Below are 14,162 nucleotides of genomic sequence, written 5' to 3'. Positions count from 1 at the left end.
CCCCCCCCCGCCCAGCCGTGCAGGGAGCTAGGGTCAGCCAAAACCTTCATCCCAGCTCAGGGTGTGAGCGGCCCTCTCCCCCCTTGCTGCCTGTGCGAGCAGGCGGAGGGCAGGGCCCCCCAGGACGGAGGGGACGGGACAGGACAGGACCGTCCTGCGGTGGCTCCGCCTGCCCACGCCCGGCTATAAGGGAGGAAGAGGAGGAAGAGGATGCTCCAGGCACCGGACTGCAGCTGGGGAGCGGGTGAGTGCAGGCACGGCATGAAGGGGGGAAAAGAAAGGGAAAGGGGGGCCTATTTGCCTTGGAGGACCTGACCCCCTGTCCGCTCTCCAGCCACCCACACGTCTCCCCCACTCCTGGGTGCTGGAGAAGGGCTCGCTGGTCCCAACAGGGCAGCAGTGTCCCAGCCCCTTCCCAGTGCTAAGAGCTGCAGTCAAGCCTCTTGTAGCTCAGTTTGGGGTGGAGGGGGTTTCCAAGTAAGTCTCATCTCCTTGAGGGGTCCATTTGGCCTGGCCACCCCCAGGAGGGGAGCTGGGACCTCGGCTGGAAACACCCCATGCCCTCCGCGCTCTGGGGATGCTGGGGTGCGAGATAGGACCCCCAAGAGGTGAAGGAGCGGTGCTGAGGGCAAACCCCAGCACCAGTGCGCAGCCCTCCCTGCCCCTGCTGCAGGGACCCCCGAGGTCCTACCCCATCCCAGCCTGCAGGCAGCACTCACCAGAACAGAGGCTGATGAAGGCAATTCCTCTCCTTACCAGAGTTTCAAGCTTTTTATTCTCCTTCTCCTTTATTTTATTTTCCTTCTGGGTTTTAAAAACAACTGCGCAGTTTTCCCGTGGAGCAGAGCAGTCGGAGTCACTCTGGTAAAAACCCTGCCCCAACTCACACGGAAATTGCTGTGGAATAATAATTGGGGCTGAGAAAGTCCCACCACGTTCCCCTTCGCTGAGCTTTGTTTGTTCTGATTTATTGCTGCCTAACGCCAAAACTTCGGGGCTCTCCCTTCCTGGGAAGGCGGGCTTGGCATGAGCCCTGTTTCCGGAGCTGGAGACGCTGGTGAACCTGCACCATTCCTGGGATGCAGGATGCGTCCCCAGGGCAAGGTGCCCCAGGTCCTTTAGGCATCACATGTGCAGCACAACGTGTCTGAGCAGGCAAAAGTTGGAGGTGTTTCCTCTAACCTGTCGCTGGGCCACTCGTGAAGTGAGTGTGTCCGATCTCAGAGGTGCTTAGTCAGGCTGACAGCTGCGGCAGCGATGCTAGTGGCCACAGTTGGGTTTTGGGGGTAAATAAGGAAATTTGCCCAGCAAGGGGCTGCAGGTGCAGTGTCACACTTGGGCTGGGCTCTTTCGGGAACTGCAACTGCTTTCCTGTAAATGCCCTGGTGAGAAAGGGAACTGCAGAGCTTCCCCAGGCAGGGCCTGAGGGTAGGGCAACGCCGGTTGCACAAGCGTGGGTGCTGGGTGCTGTCTGGGCAGGCTCAAGGAGCATAATTGCGGTTACGGGGCTGCCAGATCCCTTTGCTCTCCAGCACAAAACTGGCAGCAGCCGCAGGCGAGATCCTGCACCTGGTCTGTGCCCCACGGATCGCTGGTCCCACACTGGGGATGCTGGAGCACATCCTGGTATAACCCAGTGTGAAAGGTGCTGGGTGGGCCAGCCTAGAGGGGCTGGGCACAGTGCCTTCCCTGCCTGTAAAAGCAGAAACAGGATTGTGCTGACTCAGCAGCAGCATGGAAGTTGCTCAGGACAGGATTTGGCTGGCTCTGCTGTCCGCCTTCCCTGGCCAAGGGTCGGCTGGCATCGCCTTCTCGCTGGGCCCTGGGATACACAGCCTGGCCTGGGGACTGCAGGGACAGCCCCAAGCCTCGTCCCACAGCAGGACCCCCCAGAGCTCTGGGCTGCCGTGTCCTTCACCATCTCCTGCTGTTGACTGAAGTCCTCCATCTCCTTGGCTGAAGGGTGAGGGGCACCAAATCCTCACGTAGGTGTTTCATACTGGCAGGAAATATGGGGCAGCATAATTAGGACAAATGCCTAATAAGCATTAATTAGACTTGGGGTTGGGCCATGGTGGATGCTGCCAAGCACCCCGGCCCTGTGGTGATGGCACACTCAGCAGTGCCGGTGGGTGATTGGCGATGAGCCAGTGGGTGGCTTCTCCACACTGGGCCAGGACACGCCAGGTCCTGCCCAAGCAAGGTATCAGGCTGCTTCTCCGCTGTGGCCAGATGCCCATGTCTGAGTCCTGTCCACTCTGCATTGCAGGGCGCTTGCTGATCGTGGGGTGAGCTGTGCCAGGGCTGCCAGAGCGAAAGCCGCATGGACCAGAGGTAAGAGTATTGTGGTCCCCATGGCTGCCCTGGTCTCCTCCATTGCACTGGCCAGTATGTGGGCAGGGTGTCCTGGCTGGGAGCCGTAGCCTGGCTATGGTACTGTGGGTTTTCCTCCTGTTCCCAGCCCTCACTCTGATCCTTGTAGTCCTGGAGGGGTTCTTGGTCCAACTGGTCTCTCCTGATGCTGTAGTGAGTCTGTGAATGATGGTGGTGCTGGGAGCCTGTGTTTTATTTGGAGAGCTTATCCCAGTATCGGTAGCTCCACCATGTGCTCCTCTACCTACCCAAGCTGCTGCTTGCCCTATGTTTAGTTTGCTGTGGGCTTTGCTTTTCGCCTCCTGGTTATTCATCCCTTGGACAATCTGTTTGTTTTGCCCAGAATGTCCCACCCCCTCACCCCTGGCTGCCCTCGGCACCCGACTGGACCGTGATGACCCATGGCCAGTTCAGAGACACCAGGAAGGGTTTCATGGCTGCAACATCCCTGCACTGAGCAAGAAAAGGCTGACATTCGGGACAGGGGTTAGGGCCATCATGAACCCCTTTCTCTTTGCTTTGCCAGTGCCATGGCTCAGCCTAAGGGCAGGGTGGTCCTCGCCTACAGCGGGGGTCTCGACACCTCCTGCATCCTGGTGTGGCTGAAGGAGCAGGGCTACGACGTGGTCGCCTACTTGGTGAGACCTATGTGGACCCCACCTGTGGGGGCTGAGGGTGTGGGTGGTAGTGGGGACCTGGGTGGGTGACGGGGATCCTGGCATGTGCATGGCTGTGGCAGTGACCCGGCTCTTGCTGGTTAACCATTGCCCAGCCCAGATGCTGCTCTGCTGAGCTGCCAGCCCTGTGCGGCACAGCCTGTCCCTGCCAACTAATGACCCTCTGCTAATGAGGGCAGTGCTTTGGGCAGGGCCAAGGGGCTTTGCACGACCCAAGGAATGCTGTTTTGGGGGAGTAAACCCCCTCCTGGGTGGCCCTGAGCCCTGCCAGCATGGGCTGTACGATGCCTTTGGCAATGCCCTGTGCCAAATTGGACTTGCACTGAGTTTTGTGGTCTCCCTTCAAACTCAGTCTTGGTTTTCTCCCCTATATCAGGCCAACATTGGGCAGAAGGAAGACTTTGAGGCAGCACGAAAGAAAGCGCTGGCGCTTGGGGCCAAGAAGGTAACTACATCCCTCCCTCTGGGTGCACAGGTGGTTTTGAGCTTTTTCCAGAGGTTTTTTCACCAAAGCCCTTTAGCAGCATCTAGGAGAGGGGAGGCAAAGGCACCCTTTGCTGGGCTGGCTCCAGTGCCCCAGATGAGCTGTATATCCCCTAGCCAGTCTCTTGTCACAAGGTTCCCTCCATCCTGGCAGGTTTACATCGAGGACATCAGCAAGGAGTTCGTGGAGGAGTTCATCTGGCCGGCGGTGCAGGCCAATGCTCTCTACGAGGACCGGTACCTGCTGGGCACCGCGCTGGCACGACCCTGCATTGCCCGAAAGCTGGTGGAGATCGCCCAGAAGGAAAGAGCTCAGTATGTTGCCCACGGGGCCACTGGCAAGGTGAGGGAGGACATGGGCACCAGAGTGGGGCTGGCATGGTGTGCTGGGGGGGATACCCAGTCAGTCCCTTGGCCAAATTGTGGGTGCCAGGAGGCGTGTACAGGGCATTTTGTGGGTGTTCTGTGGGGAAGCATTTCAACATTTCCTTCTCGCTTTTTGTGCCCAATTTCGGTTCCCTCTCCCCGTGGGAAAGGCTCAGGTCACAGCCGACCACCCTCTGCTTTCACCAGCTGCTTTCTGAAAGCTGCGAAGGGCCAGGACCCGGCTGAGGCTGAGCCAACACCGCCCGGGGCAGTTCGGGGCTCTCCGAGCAGGGTGCCGCTGTTCCGGTCCCTGTTCCCGTTCCCGTCCCTATCCCCGGCTGTCCCCGTTGTCGCCGGGCGCAGGGAGGACTCTTTGCCGCTAGAGGCAGCCAGAGACCGTGGAAAGGTTGCTTGGGGCTAGTCCCTGCCCAGGGAGAGGGGCATCCTCCACGGCGAGCGTGGGACCTGCATGATGTGACCGTGGGCCACCCCCTGGCACCTGTAGCGCCTGCCCGCACTCTGCCCGGCCCGGTGCGGGGACACTCGAGGCAGGGTGGCACTGTCAGAGGTCACACGCCTGGCTGGTCCCAGCTGCGGTTCTGTGAGACCCTTGGGTGCTGCGTATGCACCCAGGACCTGCTCAATGTCTCCTCCTCCCCATCCCATGGGGACAAAAATTGTTGATCATGCCTATCTTGACCCAGGGGCAAAGGTGAGGTGCCCTCTGGAGGGGTCTCAGTGCAAGGGTTTGGGTTTGGGTTTGGGTTTGGGGGTCCTCAGCTATAGTGGAGGACTCTGCTAGAGGGGGATGCTGGATGCAGACAGGGAATAACCAAGGGCTATGCCAGCACTGGAGAGATGGGGCAAGGAGACTGTGGGTGGCATTTCGTGACTGAAATAACTCCTCCTGCTGTGATGGGTTCCCCATGCCACTTCCTTGTCCTTCTTACCCATCTTCAGCAGCTCCCTCTTGAAAACCCCACTCAAGGGTGCCCTGGTGTAACGCACGCCCAATGCAATGATGTCCTCTCTACTCCTGGGTACCCCCAATGCGATGATGTCCCCTCCACTCCCAGGTACCCCCAGCCCCAGCCGGCCCTGCTAACAGGGGCACCCTCAGCTGCTCCCCAGGCTCTGCCTGCTCCCCAAGCCATTAAGCCGGGGGGTGCAGGCAGGGACCAACTGCGGGTAACTCGACCCGGCTACGCCCCATCCCCGGCTGTGGCATCTTAAATGCAGGCCATCTGCGGTGTCTCCACTGCCGGAGCAGATGGACTTGTTTTGGGCCTGTAAGGGAAATGAGTGCTTAGGTGGAAGTCCTTGCTAGTGTGCAATGGTCCTCAGGGATTTCCCAGCCCAGCCGTAAATGTATCCTCTAGGTCGGGGCTGAGAGGAAGGAAGGGGGGTCCTTGGGCCCCTTGGTGCTGGTGGAAAATAGGCTTTGGTGAGAGTTATTCCCTGGGAAGTGCTAATAACTCCCGGGGTCGCTCCTTGCCCCTTCCCAACTACCTGGCCACGTTAGCAGGACCTTGTCAGCACAGGCCAATTAAGATAGAGAGAGCTTCAGAGCTATTTAATTACGAGCTGCTGCATCCTCCTGGACACCGTGGTCTTCCTCCCTCCTCACTTTCTCCCTCCATGTGTCCTCTGATGCCTGCAAAGAAAAAAATACCCAAATCTGGGTTTCCACTAGTTCAGTTTTAGGAGTGTCAGCCCAGGGGAGAGCTGGGCTCTTGGGTGATCCTGGGATCAGCCAGGCTCCCTTGGAGCCGGATGAATGAGCTTCACTGGGGTTTTGAACACCTGGTGCCCAACTCTATCAGGATGACCTGGTTTTGGGTTCAAATCAGCTGTGGAAAGGGGAATAGGAGTGATCCTGTGGGATGTAGGCCAGGTCCTGGCACCCAGGTCCTGGCGCCCATTACCTGCTCCCTCTGTCCTGGCGGAATGGAGGAGATAAGTGGGTCCTCAACCTCAGGTCTTGTTTTTGTGCTGAAAATAGACAGCAATCTCATCCCAGTGGCATTACTGGGAAAAACAGATGTGTCTCAGTCTGTGAAGTACTGGGTAGCATCAGCTGGATGTCCCTTCTGGCTGGTGAGGCTCTCACAGGGATTTGCCAATGCCCTGCTCAGCCATAGAGTAGCTTGTCCCATGTGCCTGCTGGAGCTGAGACACCAAATCATGTCCCCTCCAGCTCCTGGCTGGGGGTTTTGGTCCCATCTCTGCACAGGGGGAGCAGCCAGGAGCAAGGAAACAGCAGGTCCTCACCTGCCCTGGTGCAGAGTGAGCCCTCAGCACCTCCTGTTTGTATTTCAGGGCAACGACCAGGTTCGGTTTGAGCTCACCTGCTATGCCCTATGTCCTAACATCAAGGTAAGGTATCCAAATTTGTCCCCTGGGATCCCACCACCAGGCTCCTGACCCTGTCCCCAGCTGGTGCAGAATTTTGTTTTAACACCGATGTGAGCGGCCATGCCTGGCTTTAACAAGCTGCCAGCTCAATGAAGCAGCGTTTTGGCATTTGAGGGGGCTGTAATGATCCTTAATTGACCTATTTTTACCTCAAACACTACGAGGCCACTGAGGAAACAGTACTAAGGCAGCTGCTGGATAATCGATGCTGCATCCAGTGCCTTGTTAGGGTCAGGGGTTTAGGTTACTCCGCTCCTGTGTGGGGAGATTAAATTTCAGCTGGGGACCAGCACCCCATGGGGCTCCCTGGAGCCCTCTCCCTTGGGGAGCCTGTGATGATGCTGCAGGGCAAAAAGGGGCTGGGGGATGCATTGGAACTGGGGGGCTTCTCATCTCACACTCCTGCCCTCCCACCAGGTCATCGCACCGTGGAGACTGCCCGAGTTTTACCAGCGCTTCCCTGGGCGCCGAGAGCTGATGGAGTATGCCAAGGTAGGAGCCGGCTCGGAGCAGCCATGGGATGCTCAGGGAGGCCATGAGATGCTCGAGGAGGCCATGGGATGCTCAGGTGGCCATGGGATGCTCAGGTGGCCATGGGATGCTTGGGGCAGCTGCAGGATGCTTGCTGTGGCTTAGCAGATAACCATGGCAAGCCCTGCACAGCATCCCTGCAGCACCGTGCTGGAACCTTCTGGTCGGAGGTTTTTATTTTTTCCCCTCTATTTTTTTTTTCCTCTTTCTTTTCTAAAAGCCCTGTAATTACCTGGCTGTTAATTGTAACCCGCTTTCCAAGGAAATGGGTCCCAGCTCCCTGACTTGCTAACAGACAAAGCAAATACGTTTGCCTTTGTTGTCCTTCCTTTTTGAAGTACAAGTTGCAATAAAACATATTAGAAGTTTTGCATCAGGTTTTTACGTGCCCACCAGGGTACCTTTCTTTTTTCAGCGACTTCATGGAAATGCTTGACAACTCAGCTCAATCAATCAAAAGGGAAAAGGCAGCTCTGTGCATAAACCAGAAAATTGCTTCAGTTTTTAAATAGCTGCCGTCGAGGCTGCCTGGGTAATGTCTGGGAAGGCGAGGTGCGGAGCCGGAGGGACGAGGAGCCCTCTGAGCCCATTAGGGCCGCCGAGAGTGGCGTGTTGAGGATTGTGTTTGCCATCTGCTGTTGTATTATGAAGGGGCGAGTTTACGAGAGCTTTCCATATGTTGCCAAACAAATTGTCAAATAAGGGGAGTTATTAAGAGCGACGCGGTTTTATTATATGGAAAATGGAACATGTGTTTTGGGTTTGGGGGTTTTGTTTGGGGTTGGGGTTTTTTTTGTTGTTTGGAAGGGCGGGAGGAGGGAAATGAAATGGGTTGGGGCCCCGTTCAAAGAGAAAAGGTTGGGGTTGAGTGTTTGTAGTGCCTCTCGATTTCTGGTTATGTCCAGCATTAAAAAGAAAAAAAAAAGGGAGTTTCCCTTCTTTTTCACACTCAGGAGAGCGAGATGCATGGCCAGGTCCTTTCAGCAGCACCTGGATGTGCTCACCTTGGTGCTTGGGGGATTGCAACACGATGATGATGGGCTGCTGCCAGGGAAAGCGGGGATCTAGGCCACCACGGCACAGCTCCTGATGTAGATTTAATGCCCTGGGGCTGGAGCCAGCCTTGCTCTGGCAGCCACTTCGTCTGGGCTGAGGAGCACGGGCTTCGCTGGCTGCCAGAGGAGCAGCGGAGCAAGGAGAGTGCTGAGTAAATCAGCTGGGGCTCATGGCTTGTGATCAGTGGGTATTTGGGTCCGAAAGATGCGTTTATACGTCCCAGGTGAGACGGGAGTGATCGATGGCATAGGGCTCTCCCCAGCCCTGCACTGCTGAGCATGGCCCATCAGGGTGATCAGCGCTCAGTGTTAATTGCTTGGCTTTAATTAACCAAGGTGAAATGTTCTCTGCCAACATCCACAAGGGTGCTGAGATGAGGATGAGGGGGCAGGTGCTGATGGGAGCATGGTCTGACCCTAGATAGGGTTGAAGTCTATCCCCCAGCCCTCCGTCTCCCCTACTGTTATTTGGGGGGAGTTGAGAGGCACCAGGAGCTACATCCATGTGAGGGATGGGACAGGGAGAGGCACCTCCTCGCTCTTTCCTGGGGAAGCCAGGCAATCCCCAGCACTTGCATCCAGCATTTTGCCCTCTGAGCAAGCCCAAGCTTGCATTTTGAAGCCCAAGCTTGCGTTTTGAAGCCCATGTGAAGCATTGATGTGCTCTGGCTGGACAGGAGAGCAGCCCTGCAGAGTGGCCTGGGTTGAGGAGGCAAAGGCTGCCCAGCACCCACCTCCAAAGCCCGGGATGTGGGTCCCGGGGGTGTCCCACACTGGGAGTAAGGTGTGGGATCAGCAAACCAGGACCCATGAGCCTGGGGCAATGTCTCCCCTGGCAGGGGATGGGGCTGAGTTATCTGAGGTATCTCAGAACCTTGCTCCCATCTCAGGTGATGGGTTCATGACCACGATTTAACAACCACAAGCATTTCCTTCACCTCTTCCTGCTTAGCTTCTGCTTCTCTGCTCCTGGCCAAGCCCTTGGCTGATGTCCCTGCTGTGGTGACGCTGAAATGCCAGATGTACAGGCTGTACAGACAGACCGAGGCACAGTGGGAACCAACAGCCACCATCTCCATCCTTGGCTCACCATGGCCATGCCAAAATCAGAACATCTCGGCTTGGCGCGCCAGCAGGGTGGGCGATGTCCCCTCTGGCTCCGGTTGTCAGCTCGCCGCCGTCGCATCTCCCGCTAATTCCCCCACGTATTCACCTCGTCTTCACAGGCAATTTCCCCCATTGAAATGTCAGTGGATAATTGAGCGTGCTGGTGACCTTGTTAGGGAGCTGGGCTTGGCGCTGTGTGCTGCACCAGGGAGGCAGCCGGTGCAGGGCCGTGCGTCCCCAGACAGGGTGTGCTCGGGGTACCTGGGCTCGCAGAATGCCGTCCACCCGTGTGCCACGTGTCTGCGTTGCCACGTGTTTGCATGAGGCTGTGGGGACACATGTGCTGTCCCTTCACGACAGAGCATCAGTTCTGTTGAGAATGCAGAGCATCCTGTGGTTTTGGGGACTTGTCTTCCCCTGCCACCTCCCCTTGATGAAGACCTAAACTGGGCAAATGCTCCATCCTAGGCCCGGACCTAGAAAAAAAGCACACTATGTCTATGCAGACACCTCCATCACTAGGGTTTGTGAGCTTCTCTGCAGCTCCATCTCAGCTTGTTGCGGGACTGAGATGGTGGTGCTCCTCCCAGCCGCACCGTATCCTCGATGTCCCCATCAAAGTAGCCCTTCTGGTGGGAACTGATGTTGCCGAGAGTCGGGGACGCACATATCCAACTTGCTCTGTGCAGCCTTGGGTTGTGTCTTGGTGCTGTTGGGGCTGATCCTGGCCAGTGGGGGCTGGCTCTCCCCACTGTATGGCTCAGCCTTGCTCCCCTTCTCTTGGCAGAAACACGGGATCCCGGTGCCTGTGACACCCCAGACGCCCTGGAGCATGGATGAAAACCTCATGCACATCAGGTGAGAGAGTGAGTGAGTGGGGAGCTCCTGTGGGGTGAAGACCCAGAGCCTAAGGCCCCAATGCCTCCATCCCATATGGCCAGGACAGCGCTTACCACCTCCAGAGTCCCAGGTGCCCCACCACGTGCTGGCTGAGGATGACCCCAAACCCTCCATCCTCCCAGTTGTCCATGTCCCAGCAGCCGTCTCCTGGGCTCTTCTAAGCCTGGTGCTCCTCACAGGGTTGCTACTAAAAGCTCCTGGAGATCCATAACACATAATTAGATCCATCCTTGACATGTGGTGGGAGTGGGGGGATCGTCCCAGTGGGTTTTGGGGTTGCAGGTGCTGCAGTGACCTCTCTTTCCTTCCCACTGCAGCTACGAAGCCGGGATCCTGGAGAACCCCAAGGTAATTGATCATGGCCGCCCGGCCTACGTGGCAGCTACGTGGCCAGGGGCGTCTCATGTGTTTGCAGCCTAATTGGAAATTTCACGGCAGGCCGTGTGTGGCAGGCAGGCCCTGCCGCCCACCCCAGCCCCTCCGCCTCTCCCGGCACGTTAATTGCCGCTGGCTTGAAGAGGGGAAGGGACTCTTTCAGGGTGACACTGGAGGGGACAATGTCAGGGGGCAGAAATAAAGGAGCAATTGGACAGATGAGGTGCTGGTGGGAGAGCGGGGCTGGTGGTGGGTGATGGAATCTGGGCTGGCCCACGCAGCTTGGGCCCTGTGCCTGCAGCTCGCCCAGCCCTCCTTGCTTTCCCATTGCTGCTTTTTTGGGGGAAAGGGGGCAAAACCTCCTCTTGTGTGGGGTGGTGCTTGGAGGCTTCAAGGGCATCCATGGGCCCACCAGCTCCTGGCCAAGAGCCCAGTGGTAGTGGTCCCTGTGGTCTGGTGGCCTGCTGGCCTCCGCTTGGGCTGTTCATGCTCCGGTGGGTCGTGATGCTCGGTGGCTTCTTCAGCTTTCCCTATCCATCAGCACTAATTGGACAGGGCGGGAGAGGAGGGGGAGGCAGGCGCAGAGGCAGAGGAGCCGTCGGGAGCTCAGCGGCCCACGGCCAGCTCACTGCAGCGGGGCTGGCACGTGTCTGCAGCAGGGGCGTGAGGAAAAGGAAGGTGGAGAAGGGGTCCCACTCCTCCTTGGGTGAACTCCGCAGGGGCATCTGCGAGTTGGGCTTTGCAAAGCTGGGCTCTTGGGGGTCTCCTCCTCTGGGAGAGCGATTGGCACAGGGATGGGTTTGGATGCCTCTGACCAGAGCCAGCAAAGGTCTGACCCGCACCCTTCCCCACCCACCCCTCTGCACCCAGCACCCCTCCCCTTGGCAAAGACCCCTGGTCCCGCGACTGTGCCAAGCCTGTGTCCTTCCCACATCCAACCCTGAAAATGGGGCCAGTTTAGCAGAGAAGGGAGCAGCAACTCCATCCCCAGGCATCCTCTGCCAGGGCACCTCTCCCTCCCCGGCACCAGGAGGTGGTTTCCTGGAGATCGATATCACCACCATCCCCTTCCTCAGCCCAGGAAGTGGTGCTGGGCACCAGAGTGCCCATGGCAGGATTCGGAGTGCCCATGGCAGAATTCAGGGTGCCAGGCACGGCGGGTTCCCCTCCCCAAACCACCCGGAGGCATAGTTGAGGGTGCCAGGCACGGCGGGTTCCCCTCCCCAAACCCCCGGGACCTGCCAAACGCAGGGATTTGAAAGCAGATGGTTGAGCTATTTTCTGCCTCTGTGAGGCCCGATTGAAGGGCAATGAGGCAGCTAATGCGGAGAAAGATAGAAATTTACTTGCTTTAACTTCATATGGCACTCTGAAAGAGTTCATTCAGTCCCGGGCACAACAATATCAGCCGGATGAATAAACCATTTGCGGCATCGATAGCTCTGCATCATGGTTTACTTCATGGACCATTTGCTTCCAATTTCTTCTCTTCTTGCCCCGTTTTTCTTGCTTCTTTCTTCCCCCCTCCCTCTCTGCCTTTCCACACACTCTTCCTTTTTTTTTTTCCCCTTTTTTTTCTTTCCTTTTTTTTTTCCTCTCTCCCCTTTAAAGATGACATTGCAGGACTAGCCCCCCTGCGGGGAGGGATAAATAGGAGGCATTGATACACTGCAACAAACTATTTGTCATTTGAACTGTGCTTTTAGGAGAGAGAATAAAAAGAGGACAGACTCGCACCGTAATGATGGAATGCAAGCCAAATGTCACTTTTATTTCTATTTAGTTATTTTATTTAATAGGGGTTTTCATAGTTGGCTCGGTAAATTGGAAACTACCTGACTTTGACTTCCAATGTTTAGTAAAGAGTTTTTAATACTTTCCGGCATTTTTTTCCCCTCCCGCCCCCCATCTTTCCTTTTGAACTCAAAGTTTTTCATCATCTCTTGCAGGTTTGTCTAGTTAATAAGTGTGATCAGGGCTAGGAAAGGCCAGACGATGTAAAATTGAAATCCACAGCCCGTGTAATTTGTGCGTGCGTGCGCGTGGGGGGCACGGGGGAGGAGAGCGTGAGAGCGTCTCTTGTTTAAAACAAGGGAAAGGGGCAAAAATGAGGTAAAACTGGAACCTGAGGGTGGTTTTGCTGGAGTGTGTGCTGGGGTAGTTGTGTCTGTATTCCCAGGATTTGGCTGCAGTTGCCACTGGGATCTGCATCGTGGGGTTGGGGGTGAGACAAGGTGGGTCCCGCTGGCATGGCAGGGATGCTCGCAGTCAGAGATGCTGGCAGTGATTGGGCTTTGCTATTTGTTGGACCAAAAAGTTCTCACTAAAAGGCTTATTTGCCATTTAAAAAAAAGTTAGAAGAAAACTTCTGTAGATAAATAATTTTTTCCCTTAAAAAACCTTTTTTTTTCCTTAAAAAAATCCCATTTACTTTTTTTTTCTGTTTGTTATTAACTTTCTACTTTCTCTTTTTTTACTTACTGGAAAGGAGGAGGAGGGAGGGAAAGGGAGCAGAGGAAAAGTTGTGCTTTAAGAGGGAGAGGAGAAGCAGGGGAGGCACGGGCCAGGCTGTGGATGGGGGTGCAAGCAGGGTCCAACTGCTTGCACAGGGAGTTTGAGGTTGCTGGAGCTCCTCGCTGGATGCTCCTTTGCCACTTTCCCCCAGTGTCGGTCAAGGACAGCTTTGGCCCAGCCCGGCCCTGCCTTTCCACCACTCTGTGCCTCAGTTTCCCTTCCCTCTGCCTCCTGGAGCTGTGGCTGGGTGAGGGGGGGGTCCTTTTAGAGACAGGAGTTTGCAAATGCTGGTCTGAAAGTGTTTTGGGGCCAGTGCACGCAGCCATGTGGTGCGTGAGTGCTCAGGAGGGCAGGCAAAATTGCAAAGCATTTGCTCTCTGGGACGGAAAGCTTTTTTTTATTATATTTTTTCCCACCCTCTTCTCGCACGCGCTTCAATTGCAGCAATTCATCATCAGCACCCGAGCCTCTGGTGGCCCGGCTCCAATGGAGATAAGATGCCTCTTTCCTATAAATCTAGAAAAAAAAAATATATATACATAAAGGTTGATGTGCTCTGAAATGGGTTTTTGCTTTGTTTCCTCTATTTTCCCCGGTGTGTATTAACCCCGGGGACACCATGAAAGAGCCGGTGCGGTGGGAGCACCTGCTGGGGTCAGGCCTCCTCATTTAGTTTTTTCGGTTGGTGCCAAATCAGCCCGGCCGCAGTGCAGGGCCGGGCAGGTCCCCACTCTGCCACTGGCTGCCATCGTCCCGCTTTTTCCCTGCCTGACTTGCTGCTCCGCAGCCATCCCACCTCCAGCTGCGTCGGAGGAAGAGATGAGCTCAAGTTGAGGGGGAAAATTGGCCGATTCCTCCAAACCCCTTTGTTCCTGGGCACTGGTGCTGTGCCGTGCCGCTTTGGGATGGAGGATGCGTACTGGGGTGGAGGCTGCTGACAGGGTTGGCAATGCCAATGTCACTGACTTTGCCTCTTCTTTTCCCACCCCCCTGGCAGAATCAGGCCCCCCCCGGGCTCTACACGAAGAACCGCGATCCAGCCACCGCTCCTGACACCCCAGATGTGCTGGAGATCGAGTTTGAGAGGGGTAAGCACCTCCTTGCAGCCAGACGCCTGTGACTTTGCCCCCTTCCAAAGCTGAACCCTGCTCTCCGTCCAGGACTGGCAGCTGGAAGCATCCCTGGGGGGGGGACGGGCACAGTGATCCTCAACATCAGGGCTCAGGATGGTGCTTGCAGCAAGTTGGAGTTTTGGGTATTTCTCAGGGTCTTGCTGAGGTCCCCTGAGAGCAGAGGGGTCCAAGCTCCCGCCCCAGCCATCGAGGTGCAGTCTCTCTTTGCAGGGTGGCACACAGGTGGCCCTGGG

The 14,162-nt window shown here is 56.4% G+C and overlaps 1 protein-coding gene across 1 annotated transcript; it reads left to right on the top strand.

The window, feature by feature from the left end:
• Positions 1 to 2,901: 2,901 nt before the first annotated feature.
• On the top strand, positions 2,902 to 13,884 carry ASS1 (argininosuccinate synthase 1; the record flags this gene model as incomplete). Its single annotated transcript, XM_010178633.1, has 8 exons — positions 2,902 to 3,011; positions 3,427 to 3,495; positions 3,688 to 3,876; positions 6,219 to 6,275; positions 6,732 to 6,806; positions 9,795 to 9,865; positions 10,225 to 10,255; positions 13,794 to 13,884. Coding segments are annotated over exons 1-8 (691 nt in total), but the record flags the coding sequence as incomplete, so codon positions are not given.
• Between the last annotated feature and the right edge of the window lie 278 nt (positions 13,885 to 14,162).

Source organism: Mesitornis unicolor, unplaced genomic scaffold, assembly GCF_000695765.1.
Source record: "Mesitornis unicolor isolate BGI_N332 unplaced genomic scaffold, ASM69576v1 scaffold15362, whole genome shotgun sequence".
Classification (NCBI taxonomy): Eukaryota; Metazoa; Chordata; class Aves; order Mesitornithiformes; family Mesitornithidae; genus Mesitornis; species Mesitornis unicolor.
Note: the sequence above shows the minus strand (reverse complement) of the source record. Positions and strands in the feature narration are given on the sequence as shown.